Source organism: Hypanus sabinus, chromosome 10, assembly GCF_030144855.1.
Source record: "Hypanus sabinus isolate sHypSab1 chromosome 10, sHypSab1.hap1, whole genome shotgun sequence".
Taxonomy (NCBI): domain Eukaryota; kingdom Metazoa; phylum Chordata; class Chondrichthyes; order Myliobatiformes; family Dasyatidae; genus Hypanus; species Hypanus sabinus.
This window is the reverse complement of record NC_082715.1, coordinates 118,964,411-118,987,674: the sequence shown is the minus strand read 5'-3', so window position 1 is coordinate 118,987,674 and position 23,264 is coordinate 118,964,411. Positions and strand designations below refer to the sequence as shown.

The following is a 23,264-nucleotide window of genomic DNA, read 5'->3' as shown; positions in this document are numbered from 1 at the left end:
TACCCTTCGGGTGAAAAGTTTCTTCCTGGTATCCCCTCTAATCCTTTTACTTCTTAAACTAAGTCTATGCTTCTGGTTACAGACACCTCTGCTATATGGAAAAATTTACTACTGGGTAACCTATCTTTGCCCTTCATAATTTTGTATATCTTGATCAGTCTCCCCCTGCCCCCTCCCCAGCTTTCTCTGCTCCAAGGAAATCAAACCAGATTCTTTCATAACTGGAACAACTTTAGCAACCAATCTTGACATTAACTAATCAAATTTCTGGGTCCCTTCTCAAACCCTGGAGATTAGAATTCACTTTTTAACCTCACCTCACTTGGTCCAGTGGACACGTCTGTTGTTCTCATTGTCATGACTTCCTTCACTCTAGTTTTCTAGGTGCTGAGATGGCTGAGAAGTGAGCCGATGTGAAGTGGTGTAATCTCTCCACCATTTACATGGGGCTTCTTTTAGCACCAATACCTGGCCTCAGGACTCTCAGTACCAACCGGAATATTCCTTCTCTGTTTTGGATGAGCACTGGCCAGAGATGGTACATAGGGGTATCAAAAATAGGGGCATATGAGTAGAAGAAGTTTGAAAGAGGATTTGAAGGGTAAGTTTTTTTATAGAAAGTAACTGATATCTGGATTTTGCTGCCAGAGGAGATGGTGGAGTAAGCTTCTGCGCTTAAGAAGTATTTATACAGGCACTGAGACAGATAAAGCATAGAAGGATGTGGACCCATGCAGGCAAGTTGAAGTTCAAGTTTACTGTTGTCATAAGCATACAGACACATTGTAGTACCGTGAAATTTAGTTTTTGCAGCAGTGGTGGAGTATATTACAAGGCATAAATCTGACAACATAAATTATACATACACGTGCAAAATAACCAACAAAATAAACATAATGACACTAATACAAGATTAAGAGAAAAAGAGTGAGAAATATAGTCTGAGGTATAATTAGGGTTTTGAAGTTGGTTCAAGATCCTAACGGCAATAAGGACAAAGCAGTGTTGTACCTTGAGATGTGGCCTTCAGGCTTCTATACTTCTTGCCTGATGGCAGCATTTAGAAGAGGGGCTGGCCCTGGTGGTCCTCAATGATAGATGTCGCCTTCCTGAGTCATCGCTTCCTGGAGAATTTTTTTTTGGATGGCGGAGAGACCTCTTCCCATGATGGGACTGGCTGAGTCTACCACTGTTCTCTGTAGCTTCTTGCGTTCTTGTGCATTGTGGTTTTCACACCAGGCTGTGATGCAATCAGTCAAAATGCTTTCCACTGTCTGTGGAGACTTTGATCACATGTCAAATCTTGTCATGCTTTTCAGAAAGTAGAGACACTGGCGTATCTTCTTTATAATAGTATCTATGTGCTAAGCCAGGATAGAATATCTGTGATGTTGACCTCAGGAATGTGAAGCAAATGTGATTAATGTAAAATCAGGGTAAAATATCAGTTATGGGCTTCATAAGCTGATTTCCTATTTCTGTGCTGTACATCTCTCGTGACTATTACTCCATTGTCAAGGAACTCTGAATAACTCCTGATAACCTTCTCCTATACAACAATTTAGAATAGAGTGCATTTTTAAGGAGTTTGATAATGGATGTGGACTGCCCAATGGAGCTAACTGAGTATAATCAGAGCCACAAACCTGAGAATGGTGGCATGGGCGAATACACTTATGCAGGTGTCAATGGGACTTTGAGTATACTACCCTGTCAAGTTTGAAAGTTAAACCGGGGTACATTTATATGGCAAGACAAGGTCCCAAAGGCACATTCCTAGGTAAAGAGGAATTTGGAAACTTTGCTGTTTACCTTAAATTACGGCTTTGTATGTCTTGTGGTCATAGCTGAAGGTGGTCTCTCAGCCCGATGCATTATTTTGTTTGTGGTAGAGCTAATGGTTTAAAAGATGGCCAAAAACACTCATGCAAAATGGAATGGAATTAACTCAAAGGCAATGAAGCAGGTTACTGTCAAACAATAGCTGGAGCTTTAACTATCACTCTGTCAACTGATGAAGAAACCTTTTAAGTTTTTTTTTAATGTTTATTGAGATATTGAAAGTTCACTGGCCTTTCAACCATAGCACAGTGCTATCTCATGATGTTTGCTAAACTCACTGCCTTATTTAAGATAAATAAATGTCACTTCTGTTAGCCTGTTGTTTAGAAACTAATGGGAAAGGGTTTGATATAGTGTCAAAGGACAGCAAAACCTCTGTATATCGAGAGATTCTCAGGAGATCAAGGAAGATTTGCCTCCACGCCAGTTCTGTCTGTTCTGAGCGCTTATTAGAACCTGTAGATTCTGCCATTGCTGGGACATGAAGTTGCTGAGGAAGACTTAGAGTTGCTGGAGGACTTCAGAGAACCAAGTCAAGTCACTTTTTATTGTCATTTTGACCATAACTGCTGGTACAGTACACAGTAAAAACAAGATGTTTTTCAGGACCATGGTGTTACATGAAACAGTACAAAAACTAGACTGAACTATGTAAAAAACAACACAAAAAAAACCTACACTGGACTACAGACCTACCCAAGAATGCATAAAGTGCACAAAACAGTGCAGCATTACAATAAATAATAAACAAGACAATAAGCACAGAAAAGGGCAGTAATTTGGTGTCAGTCCAGGCTCTGGGTATTGAGGAGTCTGATAGCTTGGGGGAAGAAACTGTTGCACAGTCTGGTCATGAGAGCCTGAATGCTTCAGTGCCTTTTCCCAGATGGCAGGAGGGAGAAGAGTTTGTATGAGGGGTGTGTGGGGCCCTTCATAATGCTGTTTGTTTTGCGGATGCAGCATGTGGTATAAATGTCTGTAATGGCGAGAAGAGAGACCCTGATGATCTTCTCAGCTGACCTTACTATCCGCTGCAGGGTCTTGTGATCCGAGATGGTGCAATTTCCAAACCAGGCAGTGATGCAGCTGCTCAGGATGCTCTCAATACAACCCCTGTAGAATGTAGTGAGGATGGGCGGTGGGAGATGGACTTTCCTCAGCCTTCGCAGAAAGTAGACACGCTGCTGGACTTTCTTTGCTATGGAGCTGGTGTTAAGGAACCAGGTGATATTCTCCGCCAGGTGAGCACCAAGAAATTTGGTGCTCTTAACGATCTCTACCAAGGAGTCGTCGATGTTCAGCGGAGAGTGGTCACTCCATGCCCTCCTGAAGTCAACAACCATCTTCAAGTTATTCATAAAAGATGACACATCCAACTTCATGACAATGGTCATTCTACGTATGGTCTCAATTCCTCTTCAATGTTAGTCCCAAGCCCTCATTCCTCAATCTTTCAAATATTTAACTATCTCCACCCTAAATATATCTAATAATCTGGCCTCCACCATCCTCAGAGGCAGAAAATTCTGAAGATTCACTACCCTCTGACAGAAGAAATTTTAATGGACCTTGTTTGCAAATGATTAGCACCTTTGTAGCTAAGTCTCCTTGTTGGTGAGTCTTTCACTGGTGGAAGCATCTTCACATCCCCCCTTGTCAAATACCCCCTAGGATCTTGCATGTTTGAATAAGATCAATCCTCGTTCTTCAAAACTCTGAGGACTATACTGTATACTCAAATTATTTAACCACTCCTAATAGAACAACCTTCTTACCCCAGGAATTAGCTTGGTGAGTCTCTTGTGGAATATCTCCAATGCTACTGCTTTCATTTTTATGGATGTATTAGGGGGACCAAACTGTGGACAGTGCTCAGTGCTCACACCCTGTAGAACTGGAACAAAACATCCACATTTTCAAACACCAAACCCTTTGCAATAAAGGCCAAAATGCTGTTTGCTTACTTAACTGCTTGTTGAACCTGCCTGCTAATGAATTGTGATTCATGCACTAGAACATCTAGCAACAGAGGAGCAGAAGGCAGTGTGGACAGGGCCAACAAACTTAACCTGTTCTTCAACAGATTTGACACTGTAGCCCCTGCCCATCCCCCACATGATTCATCTGTTGTCGGCCCCCAACCAATACATACTCCACTCTCCCATCCTACCTCTCCTCACAGCCCCCCACCCTGCTCTCACAACTACACACCTCCCCCACATGAAACCACCACAGTTGAACAGGTGAGAAGACAGCTGTAACATCTCCACCCAAGCAAGGCTGCAGGCCCGGACAGTGTCAGCCCCAGGGTGTTCAAAGCCTGTGCCCCCCAGCTATATGGAGTATTTCACCATGTCTTCAACCTGAGCCTGAGTCTCCAGAGGATTCCTGTGCTGTGGAAGACGTCCTGCCTCATCCCTGTACCGAAGAGGCCGCGCCCCAGTGGTTCCAATGACTACAAACTGGTAGCATTGACCTCCTACATCATGAAGACACTGGAAAGACTTGTTCTAGAGCAGCTCCGGCCTATGGTAAGTCCACACCTAGATCCCCTTCAGTTCGCCTACCAGCCCCGACTAGGAGTTGAGGATGCCATCGTCTACCTGTTAAACCGTGTCTATGCCCACCTGGACAAGCCGGCGAGCACTGTTTGGGTCATGTTTTTTTGACTTCTCCAGTGCGTTCAACACCATCTGCCCTGCTCTACTGGGTGAGAAGCTGACAGTGAGGCAGGTGGATGCTTCCCTGGTGTCATGGAATATTGATTATCTGACTGGCAGATCACAGTACGTGCACTTGCAACACTGTGTCGGACAGCATTGGGGCTCCACAGGGAACTGTCCTGTCTCCTTGTCTCTTCACCATCTACACCTCGGACTTCAACTACTGCACAGAGTCTTGCCATCTTCAGAAGTTTTCTGATGACTCTGCCATAGTTGGATGCATCAGCAAGGGAGATGAGGCGGAGTACAGGGCTACGGTGGGAAACTTTGTCACATGGTTTGAGCAGAATCATCTGCAGCTTAACGTGAAAAAGACTAAGGGCTGGTGGTGGACCTGAGGGGGGCTAAGGCTCCTATGACCCCTGTTTCCATCCAAGGGATCAGTGTGGACATGGTGGAGGATTACAAACACCTGGGAATACGAGTTGACAATAAACTGGACTGGTCAATGAACACTGAGGCTGTCTACAAGAAGGATCAGAGCCGTCTCTACTTCCTGAGGAGACTGAGGTCCTTTAACATCTGCCAGACGATGCTGAGGATGTTCTACGAGTCTGTGGTGGCCAGTGCTATCATGTTTGCTGTTGTGTGCTGGGGCAGCAGGCTGAGGGTAGCAGACACCAACAGAATCAACAAATTTATTCATAAGGCCAGTGATGTTGTGGGGTTGGAACTGGACTCTCTGACGGTGGTGTCTGAAAAGAGGATACTGTCCAAATTGCATGCCATCTTGGACAATGTCTCCCATCCACTCCATAATGTACTGGTTAGGCACAGGAGTACATTCAGCCAGAGACTCATTCCACCAAGATGTAACACTGAGCGTCATAGGAAGTCATTCCTGCCTGTGGCCATCAAACTTTGCAACTCCTCCCTCAGAGTGTCAGACACCCCGAGCCAATAGGCTGGTCCTGGACTTATTTCCATTTGGCATAATTTACTTAATATTATTTAATTATTTATGGTTTTATATTGCTATACTTCTACACTATTCTTGGTTGGTGCGACTGTAATGAAACCCAATTTCCCACAGGATCAATAAAGTATGTCTGTCTGTAGATGCCGCTGAAGTTCATTCATTTGCAGACTCCTTCCATTTTAATATTAATCCACCTTTTCAGAACCAGTTTTATTATCACTAACGTATGTTGTGAAATTTTGCGTGGCAGTGGTACAGTGCAAGACGTAAACATCGCTTTAAGTTAGAATCAATCATTCAACCAATCAAAAACAAACCTGGGTTCATGGGTCATTCAGAAATCTGATGGCAGAGGGGAAGAAACTGCTCTTAAAACATCCAGAGGGGGTTTTCAGGCTCCTGTACCTCTGTCAGAAAATGTGTCATGTGAAAATGTAATGTGAAGAAGGCATTGTGGGAGTCCTTAATGATGAATGCCACCTTATTGAGGCACAGTTTTTCAAAAATCTCCTCAATGGTAGGGAAGCTTGTTGCCCATAATGGAGCTGGTTGAATCTAAAACCCTCTGCAGCCTCTTTCAATCCTTCACATTTGAGTCCCCATTCCAGGAAGCAATGCAACCAGTCAGAATGTTCTCCACCATATTTGTGTAGAAATTTGCTAGTGTATTTGATGACATACCAAATCTCCTCAAACTCTTAATGAAGTGTAGTCGGCAGTGTGTCTTCTACATGTTTGCATCAATATGTTGGGACCTGGATAGATCATTAGAGACCCATGTTGAGCTCCATTTGCCAGGTTTTCAACTAATCAATCTATTATATCTTGCTGCAAAATCACAATGGCCTCATCACAATATGCCCATCCTGCTAGTTTTATATCATCAACATGTTTGGAAAACTTACATTTCATTTCCTCCTCCAGCACCTCATCTTGGAAATCGAAATATAATTATATGCACAGGTTTCACTGTAAAATCTGCCTGTCACATTTTTAAAGAATTCAAACAATTTTGATAGACACGATTTACCTTTCATAAACAACTTTGATTTGGTTTAATTATGTTCAGCTTTCCTGAATGATTAGCTGTTTCCTTCTTGAATCCAGCATCTTACCATCAATAGATGTCATGTGTGTGCCCATAAACCTTTAGGACTGCAGCAGTTCAAAAGGCAGCTCCCCCCACCTTCTCAAGGGCAATTGCGGTTGGGGAATTAAGTGCTGATTCAGCTTGTGAAACCCACATCCTTTGAACAAATAAAGCAAAGCCTCATTCTCTGGAGGCCCCATGTTGGTCTTAGCCATCTCTTTATTTATACATCTATATAAACTCTTATTGCTTTGATATTGAATGTGGTTTCTCACAAAACCAACTTTATCTCACTTTATAAGCATTTTTGTCTTTTGCTACGAGATCCTAAAAACTTCCCAGTCCTCTGGCATACCACCATCCTTTGCCCTGATATTCAATTTATTATAATTATTGACCTCTTTCTCATGGAACTCCTCTTATTAATTGGAATAATTTCCTGCTAAGTGTTATATACTAGCTGTTTAAATCTTCATCTACTGACCTGACTCTCACTTTCCCAATCTACCTTAGACAATTTAACCTTCATGCCATTATCATTGTCCTGGTTTATGTTGAAGTCTGTGGTTACTGTTCTGTGGTGAGCATAAGAGATACAAGACTTGAATTAAATCATACTGTGGTCAACTCCTCTTAGGGGATCTATGACCACAAATCTCTTATTAATCTTTCCACATTACTCACAACCAAATAAAATGCCCTATTCTGGGCAAGTTCTGTAACATACTGTTCTGAAAAGTCATGTAAATGAATATCCCTCATTGCAACTACAGTGTTCTTCAAGTATGCTTTAGATATTTCCCCATTTATATTCTACCCTATCAAGAGGTCACGTTTTGGGGCCTATGTCTTCTTTCCTGGTTATTCATGATCTCGGTCCAAACCAATTCTAAATTACTATTCACAGTCTCTATATCACAAATCAGCTCTGCTCTGGTATGTCCCTTGATTAACACATCTATCCAGCCTGCTTTTCTGTTCTTTTGGACCATTGTATAACGTGACATGTTTACAGCGCAGTTCCGATCACCCTGCAGTTGTAGCTATTGGATCTTGGCCACATATTGCTACCTCTGCTGTCAATTCATCCACCTTATCAAATCAGTCCAATCCAGAAAATAAGTAATGGAAGTAGATTTGTTAGTAAGGGTGGGCTCAGCCAATCATTTTGGAATTCTGATTGTTTAAATGAAAGAGCTTGTGTCTCATTCAAGATTAGATGTCCAGCAAACCACGTAACAAATTAGGGGTAGCAAGAGGATCAAAAGGTGTAGTGGGAAAGATGATCGTCAGTATTGGTGTGGAAGAAGACCCTAAATAATGAATTTTAGGTTTATGAAGGTGTAGGTTTGGTGTAGAAATGAAGGTGAAGGTTAAAAGCAGTAAAAATGACAAGTTAGGAATGGACTCCCACCTAATGATTCACAAAATTCCCTTAGAAGAAGTAAGGTATAGGTTTTGGCATGTGTAATGGTCTATTAGAGTGGAAAACAGTTGAACTGCCAAGGTACAGCAGTGAGTGTTGGTAATGCATTAAAATACAGATAGTCATCATTTAATATGGTTATGTACTTGATAGTTAACATGGACATGATGGGCTGAAAGGCCTGCTTATATGCTCTATGACACCATGAGAGTGATGGTGATGTAAATTTTTAAACTTACCCATGGGTCCATTAATCTCTCGGAATTCTTTCACCCATTGCAAAAGTTACTGCCACCTTGGGCCTCTACCTCAGAATCCCCCCCCCCCCCCAGAGGTTTGTTGGAGACACTTCCAGGATTCTGCAAACAGTCACTGAGTTATGCACAAGACTGGTGGCTGCTTAGCAAGACAGACAGCTATGCTGACTTTGGGATGATGCTGGTCAGAGTGAGCATGATTGAGATGTGAACTGGCTTCCACATGTACAGCGCCACTAGACTGAATGGATGTGATTCCTGTGACGATCCCTGTCATGAATCCAAGTAGCAATGACAATGAAAGCCACTAAACAGACAACTGTGCCTTTGAGCAGGTCACTGGCTCACTAAAGACACACTCGGGAACTTGGTCTTACAGAGATACATGAGTTGTTATAGGAAAGGAAACCTAGAATAATACTACTCTTTTAGTTCACCAGTCAAGTTCAAATAGGTTTGAGGAAATTCTTATACAAAGAAGTCTAAAAGAAATAGTAATATCTGGTATTTACATATCTGGACTTTAATGGAGCTAAATGTCTAATGAAACTTCACTGGTGAGTCAGCAAACAAAAATCTGCAAAGAGAAACGTTGCAGTAGTTGACCAAAAATGAAATCAGAGCAGTTTTTGGATAAAACTCAAGAGAAAGTTTAATTAGGTTTAATTAGGAAGACCTGTAAAGAAATAGCTCAAAATGGAGGAGAGCTTCAGGACACTTCTTGGTGCATAAATGTGATTCCACGCATTAAGAACAACCTAGTGATGATCATTACACCTCAAGAATATATCAGCAGGTAAAAGAAAACTCCTTATCATCCCCCCACCTCCATCCCACATCACATCTTAGGAGACTCAGGGGTGATGTTATAAAGATGTACAGTCATGAGGCTGAATGTACACAGTCTTTTTATCAGGGCTTCAAAATCAATAATTAGAAGCCATAGTTTAAGGTGAGATGGGAAAGATTTAATAGGGACCTGAGGGACAACTTTTTCATGCAGAAGGTGGTCTGTATATGGAATGAGCTGCCAGAGGAAATGATTGAGGCAGGCACCATAGCAATATTTAAAAGATACAGATAAATACATGAATAGGAAAGGGTTGGAGGGATATGAGCTGAACAGAGGCAAATGGGACCAGCTTGGATGGACATTTTGGTTGGCATGGACCATTTGGACTGAAGGGCCTGTTTTCATGATGATCTATAAAATATGACACCATTATCAGTTCTTAACATTAGAATTTACAAATTTTCCACAGTGGAAACAAAATGTAGCTCTCTGCTGCTAATTAGAGAGTAAAAATAAAATTACATTAAATTTTGTGTATCTTTCATAACCTCACAAGACCTGACTCTGAATCCAAGGTTTGTATTGGAAAATCGGGAACCCTGACAGTGACAATCCTATTAACCATCTGTTCAGCATGCGCTTGTTTCTCTAAATCACGCCCTGCTAAATAACAAACGCCTGAGTGAGGTAAATGGTGTGTAATGGCCTGTAAAGAAAAGAAAATTGACTGTGGATATCTATTGAATACAGTCAGCCGGCAGAGAATAAGCAAAGGTTTTCATCTGGACACAAGGTGAAATGAAAACCCCGCAGCTGCTATAATGAGTCCAGCGGCAGCTCAGCCCATTTGATTCACCCAGCCAAGTGAGATGGTGCTGGATGGTTAGTGCTGAAGTGGGTTTTGAAGATACGTTCATAGCCATGTCATACTTCACCATCTACGGCATCAGAATCAGTTGCACTGTAGTTCTGCTACTGGGATACTTCACGTATTTATTCCTGGGAGCTACAGTATTCCAGCTGCTGGAGATGCAAGCAGAGGCTCACACTCGGAATAACTTCCAACTGGCAAAGCTTAAGTTCCTTACAAACTACAGCTGTCTGGATGGGCCAGCACTGGAGAGGTTTGTCCAGGTAAGCTGAGAGGGGTAAAATTCTGTTAACCTTTTGAAGCAAGTAGGTGACTGAGTGATAACCGATGGGTTTAGAACAATTTACGTAAACAATTCAAAGCAGGGAAAAAGATCCAATTAAATATCAAACTTTGTGGATCATAAGCATTTTCAAAGTTCAAACAAGTACTGTCAAATCAGGAATAGGCCAGTGAGGAAAATTCTGATCATTGGCAATAATTAGCACAGAGATCTAGAGATTTTTTATCTTAAAAGTCTGATCTTTTTTATGTGTGATGAGATCTCACCACTCACAACGTGATGAGATTTGTAGTTCTCATAGCATTAAATCCCAGGACATATTTGTCAAATATGTGACGATAACCACAAGACAATGACTATTTATTTTTATGTATTCTCTGTTCTGGCAAAAAATGTCTTGTGGTTTGAATGCTGTTTTGTGGGCCATGAAACTATTCCCCTTTTTGAGCATGGGAGCTGCAGAAGGGTAGGAGTGGCAACGCATTGGTTACGGGGTGAGTGAAGTAGGGAAAAATAATTCAAACTTGAAATTCTTATTTTGAACCCAACCTTCTGTAAATGCTTGCTATAGCAGAAGAGGTGTAGTAACTTGGGACAAGGATGCTGGTTACGTATACCAATTACATATACCAGCCCAGATCCGCAGTCACAGAATATAAAACGTTGACCAATACAGCACAAGAACAGGACATTTGGCCCACAATGTCTATGCCAACCATACTGTCAATTTAAAATGCACATCTGCCTGCATATGGTCTATTCCCTCCATTCCCTAGCTGTTCTTGTGTCTGTTTTAACGTCTCTTAAATGTTGCTAGGGACGCGAGATGTCTGAACCTAGAGCTACAAACAATCTGCTGGAAGAACTCAGCAGGTCAATTAGTATATGTGGAGAGAAAGGAGATGTCAACATTTCTGTTTGAAACCCTGCACCGGGACCTGAAGTGTCAACAATTCCTTTTCCCCTCGACAGATGTTTCTTGACTCACTGAGTTCCTCAGCTTGTTGCTCTTCAACGCAGCTATTGTATCAACTTCCATCACCTTCTCCGGCAGCACGCTTCAGGCACGCCACTCTGTGTCAACACCTGCCTCACAGATCTCCTTTAAACATTCCTCTCTCACCTTAAAAACTTCAACTTAAGAGTGTGACCATTTCCCTCACTGCCTCCTGGTGTATGTTCTGAAGGTTAGGGATCAAGCCTCGATTCTTCACAATCATTGCCAAAAGGACTGGATAGAGAGGATGTTTGCATTAGAGCAGAGTCTAGGAACTGAGAGTACAACCTCAAAATAAAGAAATATCCCTTTGGAACTTAAATAAGGCAATTAAATTCTACTTGGGCTTCCAGCCGGGTACAGGTATTGATTATAACCGACGTTTTGTTGACAAACTCTGCCATCTTCTTCAGGGATGATGCCTGGGCTTGTCTGGTCTGGTGATATTAAATAAGAAAAGGTTTTTCTTTCATCCAGAAGGCTGTGAATCTCTGAACTTCATTGTCATAGAGGGTTTTGGAGGCCAAATTACTGGGTATATTAAAGGCACAGATTGACACGTTTTTGATTGGTTATAGAGAGAGGATGGGAGAATACAACTGAAAAAAAATCAGAGATAATTGAATGACGAAGCCAGCACGATGATCTTAATGGATAAAAAATAGTTTATGATTGTCATATGTACTGAGATACAGTAAAAATAACTTTTTCTTACATGCTATCCATACAGATTATTTTATCACATTAGTACCCTGACGTAGTAAGGGGAAGACAAAAGCAGAATGTGGAACATAGTGTTTCAGTTATAGAGGAAGTTCAGTGCAGGCAGGCAGTAAGGCTTCTTGCCATGATAAGGTAGATTGTGAGATTAAGAGTCCATCATATTGTACGAGGGCAGGGGTTCCCAACCTTTTTTATGCCATGGACTAATACCATTAAGCAAAGGGTCCATGGACCCCAGCTTGGGAATGATTAGGGGATCATTCAAAAGTCTTATATCAGCGAAGAAAATGGCCATGCTTTTAAGTTGAAATTTTCACTTGGTGGTACATGCTTTTAGACTTCTGTATCTTCTGCCTGATAGGGAGTGGGAGACGAGAGAATGACTAGGGTAAGTGGGGTCTTTGATTCTGTTGGCTGTTTGGTCAAGGTAGAAAGAAGTCCGTGGACGGGAGGCAAGTTTCTGTGAATTGCTGAGCTGTCTTCATAACTCTCTGCTCTTTCTTGTCCTCATAGGCAGGAACATTTGCCATAACAAGCCATGAATTGTCCAGAAAGGATGCTTTTTGTGATGCATCTGTACAAATTGGTGAGCATCATAGGAGTCATGCTACATTTTTAGCCTCCTGAGATACTAGAGGAGTTGATGTTCATTCTTAGCCATGGGATTTATGTGATTGAATCAGGACAGATTATTGGTGCTGTTCACTCCAAGGAACTTACAGTTGTTAACCCTCTCGCCCTCAGCACTGTTGAGTAGACTTTGCTCCTGTATCATATGGTTTTATAGCTAACACACTGCAAGATGCACGCAACTCCCAAGTGGTGAAGATCGTCTCTGTCAAGCTTTCATTGATCAGCTGCAAACATTGTCAGTAAGCGGACGAGACCATATTGAAGTATTTCCTATTTCACTCAACACCTAGCCCAAAGTATCCTATAACACAAACAGCAGACATCAGGCATTGACTCAGGTAAACTCTACTACACACAAACACTAATCCTTTGTAAACATGCGAGGTGGGGTGTGATCTCAGAGTGTCAGCAAAATTCCCTTTGATTTGCTGTCACTTGCATCGCTGCTGAACGATTCTAAAGCGGAATGAGTGATTGTTCACGGAGGCGTGAAATGTTTCCAAGTTCTATTACTGACGCTATATTTATTTTACCACACACTGTCAAGTTGCAGAAAAGGGCTTGGAAGGTGGGCTGTGGAAGAAAATCCAGATTCTTTACATCTTTAAAACCAATAATTTGTTATCACCAACAAATTAAAACAGATTTGTCTAATAAATGAAAAATTTAAAAACACTCCAGATACTAGAAATCTGAGTGGTGGGCATATACTGAGATACATAGAAAAGCTTTTCTTGTCTGTTCCATCTAGACCAGGATTCCCAACCATTTTTATGCCATGGTCCAATACCGTTAAGTAATGGGTCCATAAGACCATAAGACATAAAAGCACAATTAGGCCAGTCAGCCCATTGAGTCTGCTCTGCTATTCCATCATAGCTGATCCCAGATCTCATTCAGTCCCATACACCTGCCTTCTCACCATATCCTTTGATGCCCTGACTGATCAGGAAATGATAAACTTCCACCTTAATTACACTCATTGACTTGGCCTCCACCACAGTCTGTGGCAAAGCATCCCACAGATTCACCACTCTCTGGCTATAAAAATACCTCTTTACCTCTGTTCTAAAAGGTCTCCCCTCTATTTCAAGGCTGCGCCCTCTAGTTCTGGATACCTCCACCATAGGAAACATCCTCTTCACATCCACGCTATCTAGTCCTTTCAACATTTGGTAGGTTTCAATGAGATCACCCTACATTCTCCTAAATTCCCGTGAGTTCAGGACCAAAGCTGCCACACACTCCTCAAATGTTACCCCCTTCATTCCTGGAATCATCCTCATGAACCTCTTCTGGACTCTCTCCAAACACTTCCTTTCTGAGATATGGGGCACAAAACCGTTGATAATACTCCAAGTGTTGTCTTATAAAGGCTCAGCATTATCTCATTGCTTTTATATTCTAGTCCTCTTGAAATAAATGCATTTGCCTTCTTTACCACAGACTCAACCTGTAATAAACTTCTGGGAGACTTGCATGAGGGCTCCTAAGTCTCTTTGCACCTCTGATGTTTGAAACTTCTCCCTATTTAGATAATAGTCTGCACTGTTGTTCCTTTTACCAAAATGCATTATCATACATTTCCCAACACTGTATTCCATCTGCCACTTTTTTGCCCATTCTTCCAATTTGTGTTAGTCCTGCTGTAATCGCATTGCTTCCTCAGCACTACCTACCCCTCCACCTATCTTTGTATCATTTACAAACTTTGCCACAAAGCCATCAATTCCATTATCTAAATCATTGACAAACAATGTGAAAAGTAGTGGTCCCAATACTGATCCCTGAGGAACACCACTAGTCACTGGCAGCCAACCAGAAAGGTCCCATTTATTCCCACTCGCCTCCTGCCTATCAGCCATTTCTTTATCCTTGCCAGTATCTTTCCAGTAACACTATAGGATTTTATCTTATTAAGCAACCTCATGTGAGGCACTTTAATGAACGCCTTCTAGAAATCCAAGTAAACAACATCCACTGCCTCTCCTTTGTCCACCCTGCTTGTTACTTCCTCAAAGAACTCTACAGATTTGTCAGGCAAGATTTTCCTTCACAGACACCATGCTGACTTTCAGTTATTTTATCATTAGTCTCCAAGTACCCCAAAACCTCATCCTTAATCATAGACACCAACACTTTCCCAACCTCTGAGGTTAGGCCAACTGCCTGTAATTTATTTTGCTATCCTCCCTTCTGACACTTGCATATCTTCCAGTTCTCTGGGACCATGCCAGAATCAAGTGATTCTTGAAAGATCATGACCAATGTATCTGTTATCTCTTCCCTTTTACTATTTATATAACTGAAAAATCATTTGGTATTTTGCTTTATATTATTGGCTAGTTTGCCCTCATATTTCATCTTTTCCCTTCTTATAGCTCTTTTGGTTTCCTTTTGTTGGATTTTGAAAGCTTCCCAATAATCCAACTTCTCACTCACTTTTGCTACCTTATATGCCCTGTCTTTGGCTTTTATGCAGTCCTTAACTTCCTTTGTCAGCCACAGTTGCCTACCCCTGCCATTTGAGAACTTCTTCCTTTGTGGGACATATCTATCCTGCATCTTGTGAACTACTCCCAAAAATTTCAGCCACCTCTGTTGTGCCATCGTTCCCATAATATCTCCCTCCAATCCACCTGGGCAAGCTGCTTTCTCATGCCTCTGTAATTCCGTTTATTCCATTGTGATACTGATTCATGTGACTTATGCTTCTGCCTCTCAAGTTACAGTATGAATTCAATCATATTATGATCACTTCCTCCTAAGGGTTCCTTTACATTCAGCTCCCAAATAAGATCTGAGTTATTACCCAACAGCAAATCTGAGACAGCCTTTCCCCTAGTAGGCTCAAGCACACGCTGCTCTAAAAAAAAACATCCTTTAGGCATTCAACAAATTCCCTTTCTTGCAATCTGACACCAACTTGATTTTCCTGTCCCCTTGCATATTGAAGTCCTCCATCACAATTGTGTCATTACCTTTATTACATGCCTTTTCCAGCTCCCTTTGCAATCTCAACCGCACATCTCACTACTATTTGGAGGCCTATATATGATTCCCATAATGATTTTTTTCAACCTTGCAGTTTCTTAACTCCACCCACAAAGATTCAACATTCTCTGAACCTATGTTACCTCTTTCTGAAGATGTAATTTCATCTCTTACCAAGAGAGCCACACCACCTGATGCACCATCAATAACTCTCAGAGACAGGAGGTGAACGATAGGCTTTTATTAGCAGAAAAAGGGACCATGATGTCTTGGAGACTGAAGGAGGACCCCTTTATACAGGGGTCTGTGGGAGGAGCCAGAGGAGCAGTCAGCAGAGGTGCGTGTCCAGACAGGTATACATAGTTTACCACACCACCGCCTATGCCTTCCTGCCTGTCCTTTCAATACAAAGTATATCCTTTGATGTTAAGGTCCCAACTCTGGCCTTCTTTCAGCCAGGACTCAGTGACGCCCACATTGTCAGACTGACCAATCTCTAATCGCACACGAGTTTGTCCACCTTGCCACCTTACCACTCTGCTGCATATTACTCCAACGATGACCACTCCCACGATGACCACTAGGCTAAGCGATACCTCTCTTTTATGGAGACTCGGGTTTTAAAGCTCTTCGCTGGACCAGCACAGGAATGCTTCTGTTGCATCTGTGCAATACTCCAATCAACCTTGTGGACCTCAGGCTGAGAACTTCTGATCTGGACAGATTATGACATACCTAAATACATCAAAGTTGCCAAACTGAAAACAGAATACAGAATATAGTGTTACAGTTACAGAGAAAGTACAGTGCAGGTAGACAAAGTGCAAAGGCCACAACAAGCTATATTGTGAGATTAAGAGCTCATCTTTATCCTATGAAAGCTCAGTTCAATAGTCTGATACATTGGGATAGAAGCTGTGTTGGTAATATTGAGTATGCCAATATTAGAATTATCAGTAATATAGAGTATGCCAATAGTAGCAGTTGGAGTATGCCAATTTTTTTCTTGGAATATTATAGGTAGATGTAACAGAATAAATTAATTATGCAGGATTTAATACTGTCAATATAGTGGAAGATGTCACATTAATACTAATTGGGATGGCACGGTAGCATATCTAGTAGTGCTGCTGATTCACTGCTCCAGTGACCCAAAGCTGAGGCTCCCAGCCTCCAATCTATGGAGTTTGCACATCTTCTTGTTACTGGTGGTTTTTATCCAGGTAGTCCAAAGATGGTGGATTGGCCACTGTTAGTTGTCACTACTGTGGAGGCCAATGCAGATATAGTAGGGTGCAGGATAAAGATATTGCTGTGGAGATCATGACTCACAAGAGGACAAATGACCTCTTTCTGCATCATAAAGGAATACTGAAATATGAACAAATATGAACAAATTCATGTAAAGTGTTCAACGTGGTTTTTTGGATCAGAATATTGAAGATCTAACAAGGGAAAAATCTGTTTCAGATTTTGTTTAATTAAATAAGAAAGGGTTAATTGAAAATCTTGTAAATTATCAAAGGCAGAGGTTCCCAGCCTGGAGTTGATGGATCCTTTGCTTAATGGTATTAGTCTATAGCATTAACTGGTAGTATCATAGAGTTTTGCATTGAATTTGAAAGTAATGCAGTTCAGTCTGAATCTAAGAGCTCAGGCAAGAAAACTATGAAAGTATGAAGGACATGACTGGCAAAATACATTGGAAAGTATTACAATAGACAGGCAAAGGCTAACATATAATGTACAGTTGGCAGAGAAAAATATATTTCTATAAGGCATGAAATCCCAACTGGTAAAGTGAGGCTGAGGGGAGAAATTAAAGGGAGCTTCTCATCCAAGTGAAAAATGTATGAAGCTGACAGAAATAGCAACATTTTCCTTAGTTGTTGTGGCAAAGAAACGTCTCTTGCTCAATGTAAAGTTGTGCAATATATCACCATGTAAACATGATCTGTGAAAGATTTACAGGTGAATGCTATTCACCCCTTGAAATGACGCCTAGGAGTGGAGCTTTGAAAAAGATGGATGTTGAAATAATGAGTGTTCTGGTCATCAATGCCCTAGTTTCTGGAATTGTTCCTGTGACCCAACTATTTGAAAAAGGAAGGTGAAAGCAAAAAGACAACTGCTGATCTCTTTAACCTAACATCAGCTATAGAGGAAGTCCTGGAGACTAACAGTTTGAAGAAAATAATAGGATCGAACAGAAACAAGAGAAAACCTGCAGATGCAGGAAATCCAAGTAACACACACAAAATGCTGGAGGAACTCAGCAGGCCAGGCAGCATCTATGGAAAACAGTAAACAGCCGACTTTTTGGGCCGAGGCCCTTCATCAGGATCAAGCAGAGTTGCATTTCTCAGATCACAGGCATATCCCTCCAACCATCAAGTAGTACCCACAAGAGGCACAGCCTCAAGAAGCTAGCATCCATCGTTGAAGATCAAAGTTTAAAGTAAATTTATTATCAAGGTGCATATGTGTCACCATATACAACCCTGAGATTAATTTTCTTGCAGGCATACACAATAAGTAGCCAGCCAGTGGTGTAGTGCCATCAACACCAGACTTCAAGCTGCGTGGACCTGGCTTTCCATCCGTGCTGGGTTGAGCGCCGAGCTAGCAATTCCATCTGTTAAATAACAGACAAACGCTAAAGAAATGGCAGGGCTGTTGCCCGACATGCCACAAGGCAGTGAGAGGAAGAACAACTAATCAATAACTACAATAACCATAATGGAATCAATGAAAAACCATACCATCCGGGCCATGCCACTTTCTCGCTGCTACCACCAGGTGGGGGGTAGAGAAGCCTGAAGTTCCACATCACCACCTTCAAGGTCACCAACTTCCATTCAAACACTTGGTTCTTGAACCAACTGGAAAAACCTTAATCACTGCAGTTTCACAACACAATGACCACTTTAATCACTTTGCACAAAATGCATATTTTTGGTATATGTCTTTACTTGTAAAAAAGTTAGTAATTTATGTTTTTCTTGTTAATTCTGCTTACATGATGCTGCAAATATGTTTTTATTGCACCCATGCATACACGTAATTACATAGAACACAGAACATTACAGCAATACGAAGGTCTTTTGGCTCATCATCTTCTGCCTATCTTAATGCTAATTTATACTAAAAGTCTTCTGTGTATCATCCATATGCCTCTATTCCCTTCATGTTCGTGTGTCTATCTAAATGCCTCTTAATTTTCACCAAACTTCCTGAGTCCACTATTACCTTTGGTTTAAGATGGCACTACTGAAGAGGGGTGACAGCTTACTGGCAGTTTATAAAGCAAGAAGCGCAACTAAATATCTTATTATTAAAGCTTTTTTTCTGTGGAAAACTGTGATAAACAATCACTGCAAACAATGAAGAAGAGAGCAAAAGCGAGGCAGACTTGAGGGTCGAGACATGTTTGAGGAAAAGTGATTGGTGAAGGGTCGAGATGGAGTCAGGGTGTGCAAGACAAAGGAGTTTCCAGGCCCATCCACCTAAACCAAGAATGAGGGTTGAGTGATCTAACTACCAGGCCAAAATCTGGTGTTGGGGGTCCAGGCCCAGAGTATATTGATGTGATAGGACCCAGGTCCTAGTGCAAGGGGCGACCCAGTGTTTGGACAGTTAAAATGCTGGGCAAGATGGATTGAAAAGGCAGGGTGTCGGGACCAGAGACAAGGGTCAGGCCGGTTCTGCTCGCTTCTTTGTGACAATCGCTCTGCTCTTCGCAGCACTGAGACTGAGGCTGCAGGCCTGCTCCGGGCTTTGTGTCAACATGGACTCACTTCAGTCCTGAATGCTTTTGCTTGCTTTTATTGATTGTGGGTGTTTTTGTGCATTGGGTGTTTGTTGGTCTTTTTAAACGGGTTCTTTCACGTTCCTTGTTTTGTGGCTGCCTTTAAGGAGACAAATCTCCATACATACTTTGATAATAAATGTACTTTGAACTTAAATCTATTCTGGGCACCTACCACTCTCTGTGTTATAAAAAATTTGCTCCTCACATCGCTTTTTAGCTTTCCTCCTTTAACATTAAAAACCTGTCTTCTGATGTTTGGCATTTCTACCCTGGGGAAAATATTCTGACTGTCTACCCTAGCTATGTCCCTCATCATTTTCAAACACTCTGTCATGTCTCCCCTCGGCCTCTGACACTCTAGGGAGAACAACCCAAGTTTGTTCAACTGTTCGTTATAACTCATACCCCATAACCCAAACAGCATTGTGGTAAACCTCATCTGCCCTCACTCCATTTTCTTCATGTGACGGGACCAACCAAACCTGCATACAATCATCCAGACATGCGCTGATTTGTGCGTTTGACAATAGACATACCTTTGAATTTGAGTCAGCACATATTTATGAAAGGACAACCAGGTTAGACTAATTCACTGAAATTGGTTGAGGATATCACCATCAGAATAGATAAGGGGGCACCAGTTGTGAGGTTTGCTTAGATTCTCAGAAAGTTCTTTTTTACAGCATTTAGTCTTTGGTCATATAGTTGAAGCTTTTGGGACTGGAGTCAACACTGACGTGAGCTAAGAAATTGTTTTCAGGCAGAAAGCAATGAGGATAAATGGATCCTTCTCAGACAGGCAGTCTGTGATTACATAAGTTACCACAAGGGTTGCTGCCTTGGCTGTTGCTATTAACAATCTACATTAACAATTTGTCTGAAAGAATGGAATGTCACTTCTCCAAATTTGCTAATGATACAAAACCAGAAAAAATTGTGAGTCAGGGACAAGAATATAAATCTTCATGGGGCTACAGACGGCTGAGAGAGAGAGAGAGCGGACAAGAAGGAAGATGGAATGTAATGTGGAAAAATGTGAAGTTATCCACATAGTGCACAAAGTAGAAATACAGGCTATTGTTCAAGTGGAGAGAGATTGGGTGAAAAGATATTCAAAATAATTAAGTTTTTTGAGGAGGTGATGAAGATGGCCATTGAGGCTAAGGCAGTAGAAGATGCAAAAGCGTGACATCAAATACCAGTAGCGCCAAGGACAGCTTTTATCCTGCTGTTGAATGGACTTCTAGTACGATAAGATGGACAATTGATCTAACAATCTATCTGTCATTGCCCTTGCCCCTTATTGTCTGCCTGCACTGCACTTTCTTTGTAACTGCAACACTTTACTGCATTCTGTGATTGCTTTTCTCTCGTACCACCATGATGTATTTTTGTGCAGGATTGCTCTACATTGGTGGCATGCTAAAGAAAGCTTTTCACTAAACCAAAGAACATTTCACTATTTTCACTGATTCGTGTCATGAAATTTATTATTTTACATAATAAATAAATATTACTAAACAAAAGAGGAATCGTGAGCTAGTGGTCATGGACTATGCGGGAATCTGATGATGGAGGGGAAGAAGCTGCTTTTAAAATATGTTTAGGCCTACAGGCTCTTACCTCCTCTCTGACGGTAGTAAAGCAAGGAGGGCATTTCCTGGATGGTGAGGGTTTTTAATGATGGAAAAAGTTCAATGTAAAATTTATTATCAGGGTACATACATGTCACCACATACAACCCTGACATTCTTCTTCCTGTGGGCATACTTAGCAAATCTTTAGAACAGTAACTGTAAACAGGATCAATGAACAACAAACTGTGCAAATGCAAATATAAGTAATTAGCAATAAATAATGAGATGGATGCTGGATTCTTGAGGCACCATATCTTGAAAATGTCCTCAATGGTGGGGATGGCAAGGCCTAGGATGGAGTTAGCTGAGTCTACAACCCTCTGCAGGTTCTTACGATCCGGTGTATTGGAATTTCCTTACCAGGCTGTAATCCAGCCAAGCAGAATGCTCTGTACTGTACATCTCTAGATATTTGGGCTAGAGTCTTACATCTCCCCAAACTGCTCATAAATAGAGCTGCAGGCATGCCTTCTCTGGGTTGCATCAATCCGTTAGGCTCAGAATAGATCTTCTGAGATGTTGACGTACAGGAAATCGATGCTACTTACCCTTTTCACTGCTGCCCCCCACCACCCTCCAATGAGGACTGATGAATGCCTCTCCCATCTTCCCCTTTCTGAAGTCCACAGTCTGTCGGTGAGGGCAGAGTGTTCAGTTTTGTTTGGCCTGCTATAGGTTATTACACTGGAAAGTGTGGAAAATATTTACAAGGTTGTTGCTCAGACTAAAGAGTCTGACTTACAGGGATCAACAAGATTCCACAAGCTAGGGCTTTTTTCTTTGAGTGTAAGAGATTGAGGAGTGATCTTGTAGAGATGTACAAAATCATAAGGAGTATTAAAGGGATGAATGTAATGTCTTTTTCCCAGGGTTGGGGAATCAAGTCTAAAGTTTTTAGATTTAAGGTGAGAGGAGAAAGACTTAATCATAACATAAAAGGTGAATTCCTTTTACACAGAGGGTGGTAAAGGTATGGAATGAGGTGCAGAGGAAGTGGTTGAGGCAGGTGCAATGACAATTTTTAAAAGACAGTAGGACAGATACATGGACAGGAAAGGCATTTTTTGGGGGATATGCATAAACTTGGGCAAATGAGACTAGATTGGTTGAAAATCTTGGTCAGCATGGAGCAGATGGGCTGAATGGCCTGTTTCTGTGCCGTATTACTCATTGTTTCATTTTTCCATAACTCCCTTTTATTCACTCTCACAACATGGCTTGTTTTCTTGTTTTGTTCCTCCTCTTTTCTGAACTCAGTCAAATCCCTCTACTTATTTCTTCTCCAGGCAGTTTTACGTTTAGGGCAGCACAGTTCTACAGCTGGTAGAGTTGTTGGCTCAGTTTAATCCTGACCGTCGGTGATAGCTGTGTGGAGTGTGCACATCGTCCCTGTGAACATCCCCTCTAGGTGCTCTGGTTTGCTCTCACACCCCAAAGGCATGAAGGTTAGTATGTTAATTGAACACAGTGACTTGCCACTGGTGTGTGGTGAGTGTCAGAGTCTGCGAGGTTGATAAAAATGTGGAGAGAATAAAATAAGGGATGAGCTACCAGAGGACGTGATTGAGGCAGGTTCAGTAACAACTTTTTAAAGACCGCTGGAGAGGTACATGGATTGAAAAGGTTTAGACAGTTATAGACCAAATGCTGGCAAATGAGACTGGCTTGGAAGAGGCATCTTGGCCAGCATGGACCAGCTGGGCCAAATGGCCTGTTTCCATGATGTACGACTTTAAGATCTATTAGGACTATTGTAAATGGATGGTTAATATTTGATGTGTACTGAAGGATTTGTTTTCATCCTCAATGACTCTGTAATTCAATCATTAACTAGCCTTCACTTTACTCATTAAGCTATCAACAACCCACCATCCTCTGTTATCTATTTAGTCTTGATCTCCACCATAATGTAAATATTCCTTTTGCTCTCTCTACCTCCTCCCCTTTTACAAAGACTAGCTTTTAATGAGAGTTCGTTGACCTGAAAAGGTGACTTTCTGCTCCCTCCATGGATGTTGCTTGATCTGCTGAGCCATCCCAGCATTGACTTTATTTAAGGATCCAGAGTCTGCTCTTGTCGATGGGAAAGACTTGCCACCATTTGGTGGTGCGCCTCTACTTCTTCAGGAGGCTAAACAAATTTGGTATGTCCCCAAAGACCCTTGCCCATTTTTATGGATACGCCATAGAAAGCATCCTATCTAGATGCATCACAGCTTGGTATGTCAACTACTCTGCCTGTGATCGCAAGAAACTGCAGAGAGC

The 23,264-nt window shown here is 41.6% G+C and overlaps 1 protein-coding gene across 1 annotated transcript in view; it reads left to right on the top strand.

Moving 5' to 3' along the window:
* Positions 1-9,971: 9,971 nt before the first annotated feature.
* Positions 9,972-23,264, top strand: part of kcnk17 (potassium channel, subfamily K, member 17) — a 41,549-nt gene continuing 28,256 nt past the window's right edge. The window contains exon 1 of the mRNA XM_059983482.1: positions 9,972-10,184. Within this exon, the coding sequence (XP_059839465.1) occupies positions 9,972-10,184 (213 nt within the window). The remainder of the gene's footprint in view (positions 10,185-23,264) is intronic.